The sequence below is a fragment of the Perca flavescens genome, chromosome 20, assembly GCF_004354835.1.
Source record: "Perca flavescens isolate YP-PL-M2 chromosome 20, PFLA_1.0, whole genome shotgun sequence".
Classification (NCBI taxonomy): Eukaryota; Metazoa; Chordata; class Actinopteri; order Perciformes; family Percidae; genus Perca; species Perca flavescens.
Genome location: NC_041350.1, coordinates 13,468,719 through 13,486,611, shown reverse-complemented (window position 1 = coordinate 13,486,611; position 17,893 = coordinate 13,468,719). Strand labels below are relative to the sequence as shown.

The 17,893-nt window shown below is 44.8% G+C and overlaps 1 protein-coding gene across 1 annotated transcript in view; it reads right to left on the bottom strand.

Moving 5' to 3' along the window:
- Positions 1-17,621, bottom strand: part of LOC114546441 (cysteine rich transmembrane BMP regulator 1 (chordin-like)) — a 31,321-nt gene extending 13,700 nt beyond the window's left edge. The window contains exons 1-5 of the mRNA XM_028565194.1: positions 16,891-17,621; positions 12,676-12,837; positions 12,157-12,330; positions 4,750-4,992; positions 1,078-1,257 (exon numbers count right to left, since the gene is read on the bottom strand). Coding sequence (XP_028420995.1) covers positions 1,078-1,257; positions 4,750-4,992; positions 12,157-12,330; positions 12,676-12,837; positions 16,891-17,188 — 1,057 coding nt within the window. The 5' untranslated portion in view covers positions 17,189-17,621. The remainder of the gene's footprint in view (positions 1-1,077; positions 1,258-4,749; positions 4,993-12,156; positions 12,331-12,675; positions 12,838-16,890) is intronic.
- Positions 17,622-17,893: the final 272 nt, after the last annotated feature.

Below are 17,893 nucleotides of genomic sequence, written 5' to 3'. Positions count from 1 at the left end.
TGTTTCTGGTCACCTCCAATATTCATTTTCCTTTTAGCTCTGTTTTTGGTCTCCACCAACTTATGACTAAAATATCTGATAAATATCTATGCACTATGTTCACTAGCTAAGCACTAACTTTGTCTGTCTGATAAAAATGAACCAAAACAGTAAAGTCATGGGCTATAAAACCAAAACTGAAAGATGCTAGTGTCAAGTAATAACTCTCTATGGGCTTATCATTACAATTAATCCCTTTTGACATTGCAAATAGTCATTTCATCTACCATTAAATATTGATTAGTACATCTTCAAGTATAATCACACCAGGTAGCTTTAAATACCGTACATCTCTTAGTCCAGATTAAGAGCCTTACAGTCAATGTTCTCTGCAGTGAGCCATACATTAAGCAAGAGCAGCTTTCCATAAGTAAAAGATGAAAGCATTCCATACCATCTAAATGCCTACATATTCCAGGTGTACCTCCAACACTGTCCTAAAATGATCCCCTATGCAGTCTTGCTCTTTGTCTTCTCCCCTCGCTCTCATGCACCCGATCAAGTGTAGCCAAACGGGCAGGCGCTAAAACTGGCTACTGTCTTCATCCACTGGCTTCTGGCAGACTGTAATTTGGTAGCCATATGCACTGCAACCCCATTTTTTAACAAGTGCACATATCAATGCTCCCTACCTGGCTTTGAAGACATGTGTTTTGCAATTGCTCCTCCCCCCCCCTCATTAAGCCCCAGAGCCAGATATTACAAAGCCAAGCCGTACACTCTGAAAGAGGGTTTTTATGTTCTTAAGCCTCCCCAGTGAAAAAGAATCCCGGACTGGCTCTTTAGTGTGCGTCTTGTATGCCAGGTATGTTAACAACTGTGGAAACTGGTTATGTTGGAAGCCATTAAGGTAGGGTCACACTGGAGGTGTCTGGCATGGTGGATTTTGATATCACCTCTACCTTTCCTGTTGTCAGCTTTCCACTCTGCCAGCTCGCCACACAGGACTTCTCCTCTGTGCCACATAATCTCCCATTCTCGTGTAATGAAGAATTAAGTTGCCACTTCTTAACAAAATATTAAGGTAAAGGTGTGTACCTATGCAGACAGGGCAACACTCGCCCTCAGGAATGTAGAAGTTTTCACAGTCCAGCTCAGCGCACTCCGCCTTGGAGCAGAAGGAGATTCCTCCGCGGCACTGACACAGCCAGCAGGGGTCCATGCGGTACACCTCGCCCTCGGAAAACTCTTTCCCATTGTGGACACACTTGGGAGAGACTGAGGAGAAGAACAAGGAAAAGAATAATGAGACAGCTGCTGACAACCTTAAACTAAACACCATGTGGGGACGATAATGCTTAACACACGCTGCAGTTGACGAATAGGGCACCGTGCTCTGTCAGGTGTCCATCACATTTGACAAAGATTAACACAAGGACTTTGTCTTCATGACTATATGACAGAAAAATGCAGTTTTTAATCACAAATGTCAAGCTTGATCAGTGAGAGCCTATCACAATGGTATACAATCAATTAGAAATGCATAAACACATCCATCCATTTTCTGCCATTGATGGAAATGTTTATCTGAACCTAATGATCCTGAGGCAGACCCTGATGGCTGAGGTTAAGTCTGTGGGGTGGAATGGCATTTATCAGACAATGAAGCCAAGTCCATAAGGAGGAATTTTAGGGATCTATCAAGTGTTGAGAAGGCGTCGAACTCTTGCAGAGACGAGTAAAAGAGAACAGCAGTGGGTCTGAGGCTTTGGCAGAATCTGGGCTCAGTGTGCTGGTGGCAGGTGGAGTGAATCAATGCTCTGACCTGCCTTTCTCAAAAGCATCCAAGCACTTAGAACCTCTTTTGGCCGTGTTCCGTCTATGAAATAAAATTAGCTTGGTTACAGCACAGGTCCGATCTTGTGTACAGACAACAGGCCCAGTAAAGACCACAATACGTATGGGAAAACATTGACCTGCTCATTAAACACTTGGCCCTTAAAGTGTATGAATCTGTGCATAAATGTCTGTATGCATCATGACTACAATAACATCCTAAGATGCATTTTCTACAAATTAAAACTAATACGATTCATTATTTGAAATGAATGGTGGTAGTTTTGTAGCCAAAGGAGCAGGAAGATTACAGCATGACATCTCAATGGTAACACTAGATTACACATTCAAATGTACCACAGTGGTTTGGGTGATTCAAAATTGTAAGATCTTAACAAACCACACAGCAACTTTTCATTAAACCCGCTCCAACATTAGGGGAGTGAGGCAATGTGGTTATGTAAGAAAGTCTCCAGACTTATAGAGGAGTAGCTACACTAGTTAGAGAAGTAAATGCATTGCACAGATGTAAGCAGATGTGGGGCCAGCGGCTTCTATAAATGAGAGGCAGAGGTTACGGCAGCATCTGTATGCCTTTGACTGCAGACTTATAGCGTCTGCGCTGATGACCCCATGCCTTCCGACAAACAGCACTGCACTCTAATACAAAGCAGGTGGGCCAACTGATTTGAAAGTAGAGCAGGGATTTGTTGATCTTTTATTATCTTCCTTTCTGTTCCATTCTTTCAGCTCAATCCAGCCCTATTCTCTCTCAGTATTCCTGTCGTCCTGCTTTGCGTGCAGCAAAACCAAGCAGAGAAAATGCAATAAGCACTTTAGCTGGCCGAAATCAAAAGGCACGGCAACGTTTTTTAACGCTCACAGAAGCAATAGGAAGTCACATGACGGGATGCTCACATGTGATTTCCGCAGTGTTTGTTAATGGTAATCCCTAAAACAACTTGCAGCACAGAGTCTAAATTCCAGTCATGCTTTGTGATGTTCAGTCTTCTCTAAATTGAGGATTGGATTGGATGTGGAGATGGATGGACCATAAAACATTGACCCTTAGCCGCTCTAAATCATTCATAATGGACTGTCATACTGCCGCTTCTCGTAGTTTACAGGCAAAAGAAGCAAAACCACAGACCCTTGATTGGATGTGGAGATGGATGGACCATAAAACAACATTTTAGCTAAATCATTCATAATGGACTGTCATACTGCCGCTTCTCGTAGTTTACAGGCAAAAGAAGCAAAACCACAGTGGGAAACATGAAACATTTTTTTCCCAGAGAATAATAATAAGGTGATTTATTAAAATCAACTTGGCAGTGATACTTAATCAGCTCAGTTTATTAGATGAGTTTAAATTGTGTCAAGAAAACAACCACTTGTCAATGTCTAAAGACTTGGTTGTTGCGTTTTTTATAAACAATTTAAGCTGAGCCCCCTGAGAAGTGTGATCTCAGCCTTAGTGCTTTACATTGACGTAAATCTCAAAATAACATGTGCAGTCCTGAACCTACTCTGCATCCAGGGCTCACTACAGGGGACACAGGATGCAGAGTTTGTGCCAGCTAGTGTTGATAAACAGCAGACCACATCTAAACAGGACCAAACCGGATAATCTGTAACATCAGGTGACATCAGGTCAGGACGGTGCTGCCAGGTTTCGTATGCCACCCAGATACGGCCATTCTCCAGCCAACAGTGGAAAGAATCTAACGTTGACAGAGGCCAAAACACACAGGTGGGATTTATTGTCACTGCACACACTGACCCTGACTAAATATGAGCCTAGTGGGCAATGGAAACAAGTTAATCAGTCCAAGCCTGACATGCAGAGACAATGGGGGGGGAATTAGAGGAAACACTAGACTAGACTAGATTTTATATGTACACCATATAGCATTTGTGGCCAGTGCTTTGGGGACCAATGTAGGACTGGGGAGGTGACCAGGGGGCCCAGTGTGTGTCCTTGTCCCTGTCTGTGGAGCTTTCTGACATGGCGCAGTCATGCAGGCCTAACGGACGGTAGGGGCAGCACAAAAGGCATCAAGCCCCAGGCCCAAAGAGCAGCAGACACTTGTTATCAAAACACTGATCCCATGGCCCCCACGTCTGCCATTCAGCCCCCGCCGGCCTGCCGGACTCGATTACCCTCCCCACTGGCAGACTGGAGCACATAAAAAGCATTCCCATCAATGAACTGTTGAACCTTTTCCCTTTGGACGTGTGACCAGACAGGAACCCTTTGACGCTGCACTTCTGTTGAGCAAATTTGTAGCCTAAGCACTTTTCTGGTCACTGGGCTCGTTAAGTCCATTCATTCCGGGACACAGCACTCAATTATGCATATGGAGGGGCCAGAATGGGAATTTGTTCTGTTGGTAAAACAGCGAATATTTGTTGGGAGCGCAGAGTAAACAGACCAATACCACAGGTCCCCTCCCTGCCTTCCTGACTCTCCTGGCTGCCTCTGGGGCATGTCAGAGAGCGCTGAGGTCTATCTAACATCTGCTCTCTGTCGCCTCTCTTTCTCTGCATTTCCTGTCTCTTTCTCACCAGGTGAGAACATTTTGCAAGGGCGTATTTCAGACCACAAATCTGCTTTAAAAGACCCATTATATTTAAGATCCGTTCAGGCAATACAAATATTTATGAATACACCCCTGCAAACATTTCTTTGAACCATGGTTTTAACCCTGGGAGGCATCGGCCCAGCCCGATAATAAGCCCAACAGTAATTATCCAATCAGCAACTTTCATTTTCATCTGTGGACATTTGGTCAGCAGGGAGAAAAGCCTTACTCTGAGGAAAATAATTGCTTCCTCAAAGGCGATGAATCTCACACCTACTGTGCCATTGCTACCCCCAGTGGGAGACCAATCGAAACAGATTGTGTAGTGTGTGCAGTTTAGTGCAATCACCTTTCTGGCACTCAAAGACATCACAGCAGTCTCCTGGCTGACCGCTGGCCTGGCTGAGTGGCACGGCGCGCTGTCCGTTCGGGCACTGGGGCTTGCGGCAGGCACGGAGGTCGCAAGTGCACTGGGGCGGTATGGAGGGGCAGCAACCAGTAGGGGGCGTGTAACTCTTGGTCAGGACTGAACCCTTGGGGCAGGAGGGCACCTGCAGAGTTGGACACGTCAGCCCAGCACACCTCAGCTCCTCTGAAACACACAGACATGGACGCACGTTCGCATTAAGGTACATGTGGGTACGTAGCATACAGTAGTGAAAGGGAGACAGACACGGCTTTTGCATCTTTTTTCATCATTTTTTCTTCTTCCTTTGTAAGACATTCTGTAGCAGCACCTTAAACTGCTCTAGGCTCTGACAGTGCCCACACTGTTCTCCTAGAGGCAGGAGGGTTTTTTCTGTGCTTGCACATGTGTGTGCATGTGTGTTAAGGGCTACTCATAGTGTCAGTTGGAACAGCACTGCTTGTGTTACAGTCTCTAAAGGCTAAGTTCACACAGTCACCCAACACAAACTCTGTGCACAGTCATCAGATCCCCACTTCAGTCTGTGACAGCTTCACAGCATCCTGTCAGAGAAGTGAGAGCGGCGCTCCAGACACGACAAGGCTCTCTGCATATCCTGTCTACGGGCCTCTGATCCCACCCAGCCAGGCTCCAATCCAAACAGCCCCTCACGCTCTAAAACCAGTCATTAATACCACCCAACCTTCAACAGAGCTTTTCTTCTTGCCAGTTTAGAATCTCCCCTTCATTTTGCATACCAGGATGTGTTTGTCTTTTCATTTGCCAGAGCCAAAATAATAGCTCTGATAGCCCTTGTTAAAAGGGAAAAGAGGTGCAGGGGTACTAGAAATTTGGGCAAGGGGCTCAGGGGTGAATTTTGGAGCCTGTTCAGGAAAAGAAAAGTGGAGCGCCCCTCTATACAGGCATTGTATGAGAACAGTAGCTACCTTACAAAGATTGGATTACCAAAACCAAAGGGACATGTTTATTTTGGTTCTCAGTGTCACTGTAATGTATACAGTGCATGCAGAAGAGGATTGGGGAGAGCAGATTCACGTCCTATAATTATCAATCACTAAGTAATTTCCCAGATCCCCTGCTGAAAGCACAGTAAAGACACACTTTGTAGCACTTTGACAGCGGAGAAGGAGAGTGGAAAGGCAAGGTTAACTAGTGCAGAGATTATGGAAGATGAGGAAGAGGAAAATCTGGTAATCGTACATCTAGTTTAAGTCATCATTGACATTTAAAGCAGAAAATGTGTCAACAAATGACTGCCTTATAAGAAAGATAAATGGGAGTGGATTTTGATTTAGTTATGAGAAATACTTGACAATCTTTGCATGCATATGGTTTTTGAGGAGAGGGACTGATGTAGGCTGAAGTTGCGCTTGGGGTTTTGGTGGTGTTTCCAGAAGCTGAGTTTTCTTGATGGTCTTCCCAGACTGCTGCTGGCTCCACATGCAACATGAGTCTTTCAGAGGATATGCCTCATCCCTGACATTTGAAGACCTGTAAATGGATCCCTATGGATTTTGCCACAAGATGGGGGAAACTGAACCAGTGAGCAGTTTGGGGTCCAAATTCTGATCCCCTGATAATGGTTCTTACTCTGCCAGTCCTCAACTCCAGAGCTGGACCTCTGAATCGTACTGTATATTCTCAACCATTCCAGCTCTTTATGACCTGATGCTTTGCCTACATTTCGGTTAAGTAGCCGTTTGATGTCTGACCTAGAATAAACATGGGTCTGTATGACTGTGACTGCTGTATTTTGGTGGGTGGGGGGTAACATTTCTGACAGATGAAATTGAGGATAAGGGAAACGTTGAATTTTTCTGGCTCCAGATAAATAGAGCAGGAGTGTGAGGTATCTGTACTGTACTGTTTACTCAAGCAACTTGGGAACAGAGAGGACTGCCACAAAGCTCTCATTGATAAAACGTAGCAGCTGAATAGTGTCATAGAAAATGAGGGGGAAAACCCCTGAATTAAGGGAGGCTGCAACCTTTTTAACGGTTTTTGGCCTAATTCCTAAGCTGGAGTTAAATAAACTTCAGTTGGAAGCACTGATTGGTGAATGTTTTACTTCCAATAAAAAGTCTAATTAAGTCTGCTGCTGCTCAGTTGAAGACTGGTTTTGCATATGAAAACCTCACACTGTTTAAAGCAATAGAAAATGCCCTGGGACGATCTTCCACATCGTTCTGCACTGAAAAACACTTTCTGTGTATTGTATGTGTCCCAGAGAAGGCTGATTACCCTTTCAGTTGTGATAATGACTGGGGTTAAAGTGCGCTGGGAAAAGCAGCTGGCAGACATACCATTGTCATTCAAATGATCAGAATTATATCCATCCATGGAAAAGGTTCCAACCCTTGCAGGTCCAATTAATATAATTTTCTAGCTGGCACATTCATAAGCACAATAGGCAGACAGAGAGGACAGTAAAAGTCAGCAGCAAATGGATTTCATCCTATGCTGTTTGTGTTCTATCTCTGAGCATAATTGGCTGTAATTAGATAGTCAGCAACCACAGAACCACTCTTCGTATCACAATAGTGGCCATGCACCAGCTTGCACAAACACAAAAGACCTGATTTGGTATGCTTGATAAATTCTCTCTGCAGATTAGGCAACATGCTCTTGTATGACTGTATGATAGCAAAGAATGAAATCTCGATACACAACCTGGGAACACACACACACACACACACACACACACACACACACACACACACACACACACACACACACACACACACACACACACACACACACACACACACACACACACACACACACACACACACACAGGTCTGGAATAGGTGGGATACGGAAATTGCTTCATTACCACAGAATGGTCTCTTTTGTTAACAATGCATATTTCTGGCATCTCAGCAGCTCATTGAAGAAAGTAAAACACCTATCTAAATGGGTTTTTCTTCTCTTAAAGTCTGGGTACAAGGAGCTCAGTCTTTCCCCGAACCAGAGCGGCTCGGCTAGGCAGAGGAGGCTGTGTTGACAGCCTGAGTTTACTCATGGAAAAAGCGCACAATGTGAGTTCTGTTCAACAACTGACTTTGGAAGCAAGTCAGCGGAGAACAAAGCCGTCTCAGTCCAGCTGCCCTCCGTGGGTTTCTGGTCTGTCCTCAGGTTTTATAAAGTTGCTCCGCAAAAGGGACACATCAGGGCCGTCTCTCACATAAAGCTGTGGCTGGCCTGGCCCTGTGCCCACCAGCAGTTACAGCTGAAAAAGTCAGCATTGTTTGCCATGTGTATCAGCGTGTGTGACGACCGCGAAGCAGATCTGGGAGGGGGGTCCAGGCCAAAAGGCACAGACGGGGTCACCAGGAAGGAACACTGTGTGGGAAATTCACACCATGGTCAGAAGCTTGAGGTAGACGGGGCGTAGGCACGCAGCAGCCAGCAGGCCTGCATCTGCTGCCTGCACGCCTTGCTCTCTCGCTCTTCGGCTAAATATTTGCAGATGAAAAATGTGATCCCAGTGTCCTGAGTAACACCGCTTGCAGCTGTGAACGAGCATGTTTGGGTGAGATAATGAGTATGTCCACATGTAGGTCCACATTTGCACATATATTTGTATATATATATATATATATATATGTATATATGAATATTTGTATATATATATATATATATATATATATATATGTTTGTGTGTGTGCATAGCAAGTGTACATAGCATGTGTGCATTCCATTGAAACACCCTTTTCAAGATTAGGTCACTGACGGGGAACGTGAAGGACTTCTATCTTGTTAAAGGGCCCGTGCCTTAGAGATCAACACCATGCATGGTCTACCGTTATATCAGGCACAAAATGCATATGAAAAGGGTGAACATACTCTGCTCCGGGTCACTAAACATAAAGCACTGGGAAATATAACTGAATATGTGTACTGTCACTCAGGGGACACGATACATTAAAAATATAACCCTCATCTATAGCAAATGTATAGGAGACCTGTGGTATAGACAGCTGTTGAATAAGCTGTAGAAGAGGCAGTTGAGTTTTATATGGATTCTGGCCATATGGATTTGTTCCCTTTCACAGGAAAAGAATAGCTGGTGATGGATGAAATGTGCCTGGGAACTAAAGGAGTTGGCTTAGTTTGCAGTTTGGGTGTCTTTGATTCATTAATAATTATAATAATAAAGTCTGGGGTTTTAAGTCCAGATTTAGTGAATGGACTGAGGGTTAGAGCAGGAGATGCAGGAATGGTCTAAGACTCCATGTGTGTGTCTTGGCTTTTCCCACTAGCCTAATGCTGGCTGGTTTGGTCAGCGGCTGACCATGAGTAGTGAGTGGGTTGACAGCAATCCCAACGTGCCTTGAAGGGAAGTTCTTTGTCTCAATCGCCACACAAGAGTTTTGTTTCCTCTTTGAAATCCCTACCCACACACACATACAAATACGCACACACTGGGAAACGAGCAGCTTGCAGGGTACAACAGGGGCCATAGCTTCCAAAGACGGCACACAAACACACAGCGCTGAGACGTCTCCCGCCCCTGCCAGCCGGCGGTGGTCTGGCTCGGTCGGTAATAGCTCTGCCACAAAGAGGCTGCAGCCAAGCAGAACTAACAGTCCTTTCACAAGGGCAGAGAAGGCGCAGGATGGAGGTGGCATAGGTGGGCAAGTGGATTTGTGGGACCAAGGTCAGTTTGTGCCATGGCACAATAGTGGGCACTGCTTCCCCGTCTGATGAACCACTTTGTGAACTTCCACATGCCTGTGAGGGACAAAGATTACTCTATCCTATCCCCATTATCAGTTCACAAGTAAGTAGGCAATCTGTCTGCTTCAGCATAGCTGGGTTTTCAACTATCACTACTTCTTAGCAAATGTTAGTATTAAGTGATGCCAGTCATATGAATCATCTAAACACTTCCAAAATACACTGAGTTCCGTTACTTGTTTCGGTCAGTGAGCAGCAGCAGGGGAATTCCTCTAAAATAACAGTTAGGGGCCTTATCATGAATGAAATATGTAAACCATCCTACAGTGTAACATTACCAAACATCACCCTACCAAGACCTTGGGGCCTGTACTTGACACAAATACCTTGATAAAATGGTCAGCCTCAGTTGTGATTTCCTATCTTCCTCCGTCTGCCTTCCCCCTCCCTCTCTTACACTTATCACATCCTCTCTCCCTGACACATCGGTTGCTCTAGATTGAACATTTGCAGCCAAATTAAATCAGCGTCTTGAATACCAGCAGAGAAGCAGGATCCCGCTGAAACAACACAAGGCAACAAGAGGTGATTGAACACCAGCAGTGGTGAAGCAGAGAAGATGTTGAGCTTTACCAGATCACAGTGTGCCACAGGGGAGGGATGAACTAACAAGACCACTGAGCAAGTCCGAGAGAAAGTGAGAAGCCAAACCATTACCATGTGTAAGCTTACTCAAGAAGATAATCTATGTTCTGACTGATCAGGACACAAAGTCTGCTATGTGTGTAAAGTGTGATCAGTGGCACTTAATGCCCTGGGATCAGGTTTATAGGATACATTTGCTGTCACACATTAGCTGGGCATGCTAACACTATCTGCTAGTGTCCAAAGACAACGAAGGGTCGATAGACGCAGTCTCTATGGAGTCCAACAGGACAGAGCGAATAAGATCGTAACCACAGTCCTGGTCTGGTCACAGAGGAAGCTCTTTCTGGTGACAGACAAAGGAAAATCTCGGCCAAGATAATTATCACATACAGACACATGCACAAACCCACATGATCACATATACCGGCTCATCCCACACACGCACGCACACGCACACACAAATGTGATGATATATCTATTTCTTTCCATGTGCACATGCATACCAGGATGTGTGTGTCTGTTATCTCTGCAAGTAACAGACACACACATCCTGGTCTCTTACTTAAAGAGGGTGGGTGTGTTGCAGTACAAACTCATAAGCTGCTGAAAAATGTTGTTTACAGTTTTCGCTGGTGTGAGTTTAAACTGTCATCCGTCTGGGGGGGAGAAGCAGAAGCAACAGAAACAGAAGACCAGCAGTATATCTTTCACTGTACCACTAGTCTTAAATGATGATATACGTCTAAACAATGTAATGTTTGATTAACACACTTCCTGTGGGATTTACTGATCAAGAACATCCACACAGCTGGAGTGTAAATGTTCTAGAATAACCGCTGTGTTATTTGCAGACTAAATAATCTCAAATATGTTTACATGGCACGTTGCCAGCCACTGTTTTGTCTATCAAAAGAGCCGGTCTTCCTCTGAAATGTCAGCAGACTGCGAACGAGAGCAACACATGTAGATAAAAACTGTCAAAGTCACATGCTTTGGACTGAAACTCTTCCCTGGACAGGACCATTTTTATTTAGGTTTTCCAGTTTCCTGGCTTGTTCAGTAAGATTAGGTTTACCCAACATACACAGAGGAGCAGTGAGTTCACTCAGTGGTAGTCCTGTCCTATTTTGCAAGTGTCAGTCAGGGGGCAGCCGCCACTTTGCACCTGTCTACCTGCCAGACACCTCACAATCGAAATGAGGAAGCTAAACTCTGTGCCAATTAAAAAATGTCACTTAAGGTTTCAATCACAGTGAGTGGAGGTAAACACACATTCTTGTATTCTCTCACATCATTCAAGGGATTCGCTTTTTTAAGCATTCATCTTTTACTCTATACTGTTACACCTTAAGGACTGTATCCTGTGACCGAAGGTCTCGTCAATTTCCATCATCAGTCTCGGCAACTCCCATCTCTCAATTTCTGTTTTTGCTACTCTGTCAGTCAGATTCAAACCTTCTTTCTTTCACTCTCTTCATCTTCCCTTCTTGTTTTCTTTTCATGACATCAGCCTTGCCCTCTTTCTTTCACTCATCTTCCTTCTTTACTTCTCTTCTTGTTATCATGGGAAGTGCTGTGCATAATGCTATCTGCCTGCTTTCCCAGTGCAAGTATTCAGGTAGATTAACTTGATTTTAAAGGATCCTTTCGCTTATAATGAAAGGTGACCATTTCATTGGTCTGCAGCAATATGCTTCCTTTCACACATAATGAGCTAGGACATAAGGAATTCTGTGTTCCACTCAGAGGTGATTTGTACAAGAGAGGGGCGAAACCGTAAACTGCCAAAGCTGAAGCAAACTTTATATCAATGTTTATACTAAGCACGGACTATGAATGATACAATTCTGATATGTTTAAGTGACTTTGTAGTTGTAAAATCTATTCCGGATTCAGGTATAAATCTTCACATCTTAACATTAAATAACTTGAGCTGAGCAAAGCTACTAGTCGGCTGCCGTGTGGTTCATCAGTTCCAGTTGCAGGTCATTTGCAGGTTACCTGCGGCTTCCTGGCACTGGCTGCGGTTGATGTAGGCGAAGTGGTGGTGGCAGCTCTGAGACTCACACACACAGCCCTCGGTGGTCAGGTTACAGCCAGAGAACATGCAGGCCCGGTTGGATGGTCCCACATACTTCTCTTTGTGTCTTTCCAGGTGCTCGTGCCTGCGAACATCTGAAATCCAGCCGTGGAAACACACACACACACACACACACACACACACACACACACACACACACACACACACAAACCACAGTCATCAATGAGTCACAGACAATGGCACCACTCAAGGGCGAGTGGGGAACCACTACACAAAGTCTTAGCATGTGTGTCATCACTATGATATGTAAGTAGCATTAGTCACCTCAGAACCACATCTGCTATGGATTATCTCCTCTGAATGGACAGCATTATTCCCACTGACTCAAATTCTGTGGATGTGGATGTATGTGTGTGTGTGTGTGTGTGTTTGTGTGTGTGTTTCAACATACGTGCTTGTGGTGGGAGGAGAGTGCTCACCTGACTTGCTGGCTTTCATGCAGGTTTCTTGGTCTGGGTAGGTGAAAGAGCCCAAGCAGGAGTGACGGGCATCGCACACACACTGACCTCCAGCTCTATCGCAGCCTGTCATCAAGGGACAGCGCTCATCCTCCAAGCCTGCCTCTGGATGATCAGGGAGCACTGTGATGGGGAGAACATTAGGGAGGACATTAGGATAGAGAAAGAATGACTGGTTTGTCCATTTTAACTGGGAATAAAAAGACATTGGGCAGGCAAGCGTAATCGCACGCTAAAATGTGCCAGAAACTGAGATTTGTTTCCCTAAAAGTGCTGAAGGGTTAGCCAGCTACCAGCCTAGGTTGCAACACATTGCCCTGGCACCACCGTTACTGAAGTGACCAGTGTATTTCTGGGCTGCCATCCCTCCTCGTTGCGCCACGCTACTTCAGCCATTGAGCCCTCATTTGTTTGCTTTTGTTCCACAGCATGGGTCCCCCTCCCAGGGTTGCCATCTGTGCTGGCTGCTGGAACACCTCTTCTGTACCAAGGCCACTTGCACCATGCCCACATATTGTTTCTTCGCCTAGTGATGGCGCCTTGAGGCTTAGCCCAACTTGGACACAACTTTACCATAGGAAGGAATGTACTAGGGAGTGATGTGTCTCACCATACACATCACCCATAGTGTTCCTTTCACATGCACGCATGAATTAACACACATTTATACCCCCAAATTACCCTCTTTCACAGTTGTCCAATTGCACTAAGAGTGGCAGCAGAGTAAACAGGATGAGACAAACTGTAACCTTGAGTAACCCCTTTCCAAGAATTTAGCTCCCAAGCCTCAATCAACAGTGTGGAAGCGTGATTGGAGCCTATCATAATACTCTGGCTTTCTTCTCCAAACAGCTACAAACCACAATGCACAAGAGGAGAAGGTGAAAAGATGTAACCATCTATCACAACATGAGCACTTCATGGTATATTTACCGGACTATTGTAGCAATCCTACCTGAAATAAAGCCTCTTAAAATGAAAATCATTGTCATTCTCAGTTAGGGGTCTGAGAAACAATAATAAGATGACTCAAAGTGACTGGAAAGAAATGGAATTCCATGGCTTTGTTTTTTGCTGTAAATCATAATAAAACACATATGTTGATCCATATTAATTTAAAACAGATCTCTCACTATGGGAAAAAGTCACGCTCTTACTGTGATAAATCTTGCTGTTGAAGTGAATCAATGTGACTGCAGAAGAAAGCATCACAAACACTTTCCCCAAGTTAATGTTTGGTTGCGTGGACGATTCCTCTGTGATGGACGATGCTCACAAGTACTATAGTACACACCGGCCAATGCAACAGTTGAAGGTAATACTACCTTTTACCTTTAACCTGAGCCAGCCTTGTGCTGTTGATAGCTCTCCCAGACGGCCAGCGAGAACGGCAAAGCACAAGCAGCCTTTTGAATTAACCGCACCAAAACTTTCCCTGCGATTTCCTTTTACCTTAAAATGATCCTCAGCTCCACATTTTTTCCATCCCGAGGCTTTCCTGTGCCTGGGAGGGTATTTTCATTTGAGGTGGTGGTGACAGGGATGCCTGTCTATGTGGGGTGCTAAATCTGGCATGTAGAAAAGGAGGTAGAAGTCAAAACAATGAATGAAAGGCTGGACACTAAAGACGTAACTGTCTTGTTAACTAATTGCTTGACCCCTGTCAGCCCAGTTTGTTTTAAGCGGGTCTGCCTCAGCCTAGCCCCCTTTAGCCTGACCCTGGTCTAGTCTTGCTATCTATTATCTGGCCTGGCATGACTCTCGCCAAGGTCTATGGCTTCATCCCAGGGGGATTCCTCTCTCAGCCACTGAGACTGCTTGTCTTGGCATCCAGGACCAGGATGGGAAAGCTGACCTCTAGAGGCCCTCTGGCTGATAGCGAGCTAAATAGGAAGTCTTTGAAACATTAGATAATACCAGAGGAAGGGAGAAGTAGAAGGCATGCGAAAGGAGTGCAGTGGACATAGCGTCCCTGTAAGAAAGACATTCTGTTACATGGTATGTTAAGTGCCTCTGGAACTTTGGGAAACATGTGGGAGGACAGACACAAGAATACAATGAGAACATCAAAACAAATCATTTAGCTGCAAAGACTGAACAATTTCACTTGACTGACTAAGGAGAAAGGCCTGGATGACCAGAGCAGGTGCCTGACTACTTATCAGATGCCTGACAGACTCAACCTGCAACCTGAAGCTGCAACATTTGATTCACTTTTCAGATATTTTTGTAAGCTTCAGTGTTTATATGCCAAATTCCTTCATGAGAATAACTGATTTTAATATCCCAGGTATTATTGGAAAGCTACGACCATTTGTTGGGGCTTACGTGGAATTATTTTTGGTTATAATACCTTTGAAAGTAGTGAGATCTAACAACAACACATTGATTTAAACACTTACCAACTTAAGAAAAAGGGTTAAAAGTTAATTTCAAATTATTTTTTCAGATACCAGTATCTTAAATAACATTTCCAAGTCTGGAAAACACAAGTTTAATGACTATTGCCATTTACCCTTGAATAAAGGAGCCCTGATACATTTATAATTGATAGCTATTGCAACAAGTTTGTCAATCCTATCAACAATAACATTACAAACAGAGGGATGACACATTAACAAGGTATAATTCTCATATAATATGCAACATGTCACCTGTCACAGGTTGTATGTCTCCACACAAACAGTTTTTGACCACCCAGAAAATCAAAACTGTGAACAGAAAAGCAGGGGATCAGAAAGCGGAAACATTTACCCCTACTCCTGATTGCGAGTCTAATCACTTTAAGACTCTTGCAGCTTGAGGAGGGAAATCTGGGATCAGCCTCCAGCAGCCTGCCTACTGTGGCCCCTGAAAACACACCGGAAGTGTTGATTTACCCCCACCTAGACCCCCTTGAGATCGTGTGTACGTGTGTCTGATTTAAGGGTCAGCAGCATGTTCCGAGGCCCCTGGAGCCACAGGACCAGAAGAGGCATGACTCAATCAGAGGAGCCTTTAGGTCTCCCCGCTCACTCCAAAGCTGTTAATTTGCAGAAGAGATGTCCTCCAGGCGCCAGCCTAACCTGTACATGAGGCACAATCAGCAGCAGAGTCTCCTGGGATGGCCTGGGGCTCGAGACCCCTGAAAACCCTGAAGCCCTGACTTGGACCACCCCACAGAAGGATGATGGGAGGGCAGGGTCAGGGGATCCAGACACCCACTGAGAGCTGCTTACTCTCTCCTACAGTCCTGTCAGTCCATTTCAATCATCCCGAAAAAGACTGGACACAGTGCAGGTGGAGGGGCTGGGGAGGGCCTCCCAGCAGTTATTTGTTCCTCAGGGGAAGGCCATTGCTACTTACTTCGTTCACAGCGAGGAACCTGACACCCTACACATTTGTTTGAAGTTCAGAAAGTTACCCCAATTGTGCTTAAAATGAGCACATCCACAATATATCAGCCCAGCTCTGCTTGACAGGAACACAACAGTAGAGCACAGTGGAATTACAAGATTGTGAAAGAAAATCTGCAGGGGACTTTTTGCAATTGTGCTGTCAAACCATTACAGCACATGCTGAAACCCATGGTGGTTAACAATACAGACACGAAAGGGGCAGCTTATTATTAAAATACAGTGCATTCCAAGTTTAAAAACACAATCATCATTGTTGGCCACACCATGGGTAATACACAATTTTGCCCTCACACTGATTCAAACAATCATTTTTGGCTTATTTCAATTCCCTGCCTTTAAAAAAAAAAAAAAAAAAAAATCTCTTTGAGTTTTAAAGAAAGGAGAACAGAGTCTACTAGGCTGAAGTATTACCTAGTGCCAAATCACTGCTGCCAAACTAATTGTCATGCCTCTGGGCTGAGAGTGAATGAAGCTTTGAGGAGAAGAAAGAGCAGTTGAACATGACTCCTCTTCTGGCAGTCAAGAGCCCCTCAGACCTGGGGAGCTGCTCCAGGCAGCCAGAGACAAGGTAAACACTGACACAGTCACGGCAGTCAGGACTTAACTGACATTTGAATAGCAATGCCCTCAAGCCACTTAAAGAAAGGGATGGTTGCCAACCAGATGAATTGACACCTACAGCTCTTTTATTTTACTGTTAAAGAACTCAACAGCAGCACATTATTTTCTCTCAATACTGCCCCAAGTTATATGATTTCATAATAATTACACTACCCACCTTTACATACTCCAGTTTCAGGGATTGTGGCTGCTCCTGTTTTGTTAACAGAGGCGCAGGTCAGTCCCAGGGCGCAGTAGCCATGCGCCCAGTCCTGTCCGCCGCATGGCTCCCACTCCAGCCGGGCACACTGGTCACAGCATCCGCACGGATCCCTGGCCAAGGTCCGGCCACCTTCGCAGCCGTGCGGGGCTTTGACAGGACAAGTCCGGAGAGTACACGGCGTGCACTCATTAGCCGAGAGCACCCGCACCAAAAAAAAAACATTCAATAACACAACGGAGCACTTGCTGAACATTTTTCAAGCCTTCTGTTAAGTTTTCCCAGAGGAATAGTCCGCTTCTGTCAGATGATAAATCAAGTGAACGCACGGCGATGTACACTTACTACATGTAACTCCAAAGTTGTAAAGTCTTCTTTAAAGTTTTGTGATGAGTCTTTCCTCGGGCGTGCAGGTCAGACACACCGCAGTTCACTTCAAACGCAAAAATACCACGAGACTGAAGTGTGCGGATGCGTTTAAAGTAGCAGCAATATCCAAAGGTTCAGTGTGAGCAGGTAGACGCACGTCTCGAGCGTCTCCAGTTACACGTAGAAATCCCAGACCAAGGCAATCCCAGCGAGGCTTGCTGCTTCTATTGACAGCGACGAACGAGAACACAATCTGGCTCTTCAATTGACATACAGGCATATAGAAATTAGCGGTGCACCCCCCTCCCTCTGACTGACACAGGCACCGACCAGTCACACGAAGCGAAAGGAGGGAGGATTTGAACTGATGTATCCCAGCTCGGCAACACGTCTCTGTGTTGCGCAACGATGCCACTTTGAATGCCAAGTTGCTTTTCTGCGTCATATTCTTTAAAAACGGATTCAGTAGTTAAAATACTTAAAAGCTATTTGTTTTCTTATAAATAGAATAAAAAGCATGAATGACTCAATCGTTAGTAATTGCTTTAGGTCATACTATTAATATTTACACACCAATAAAGGTGGTTAGACT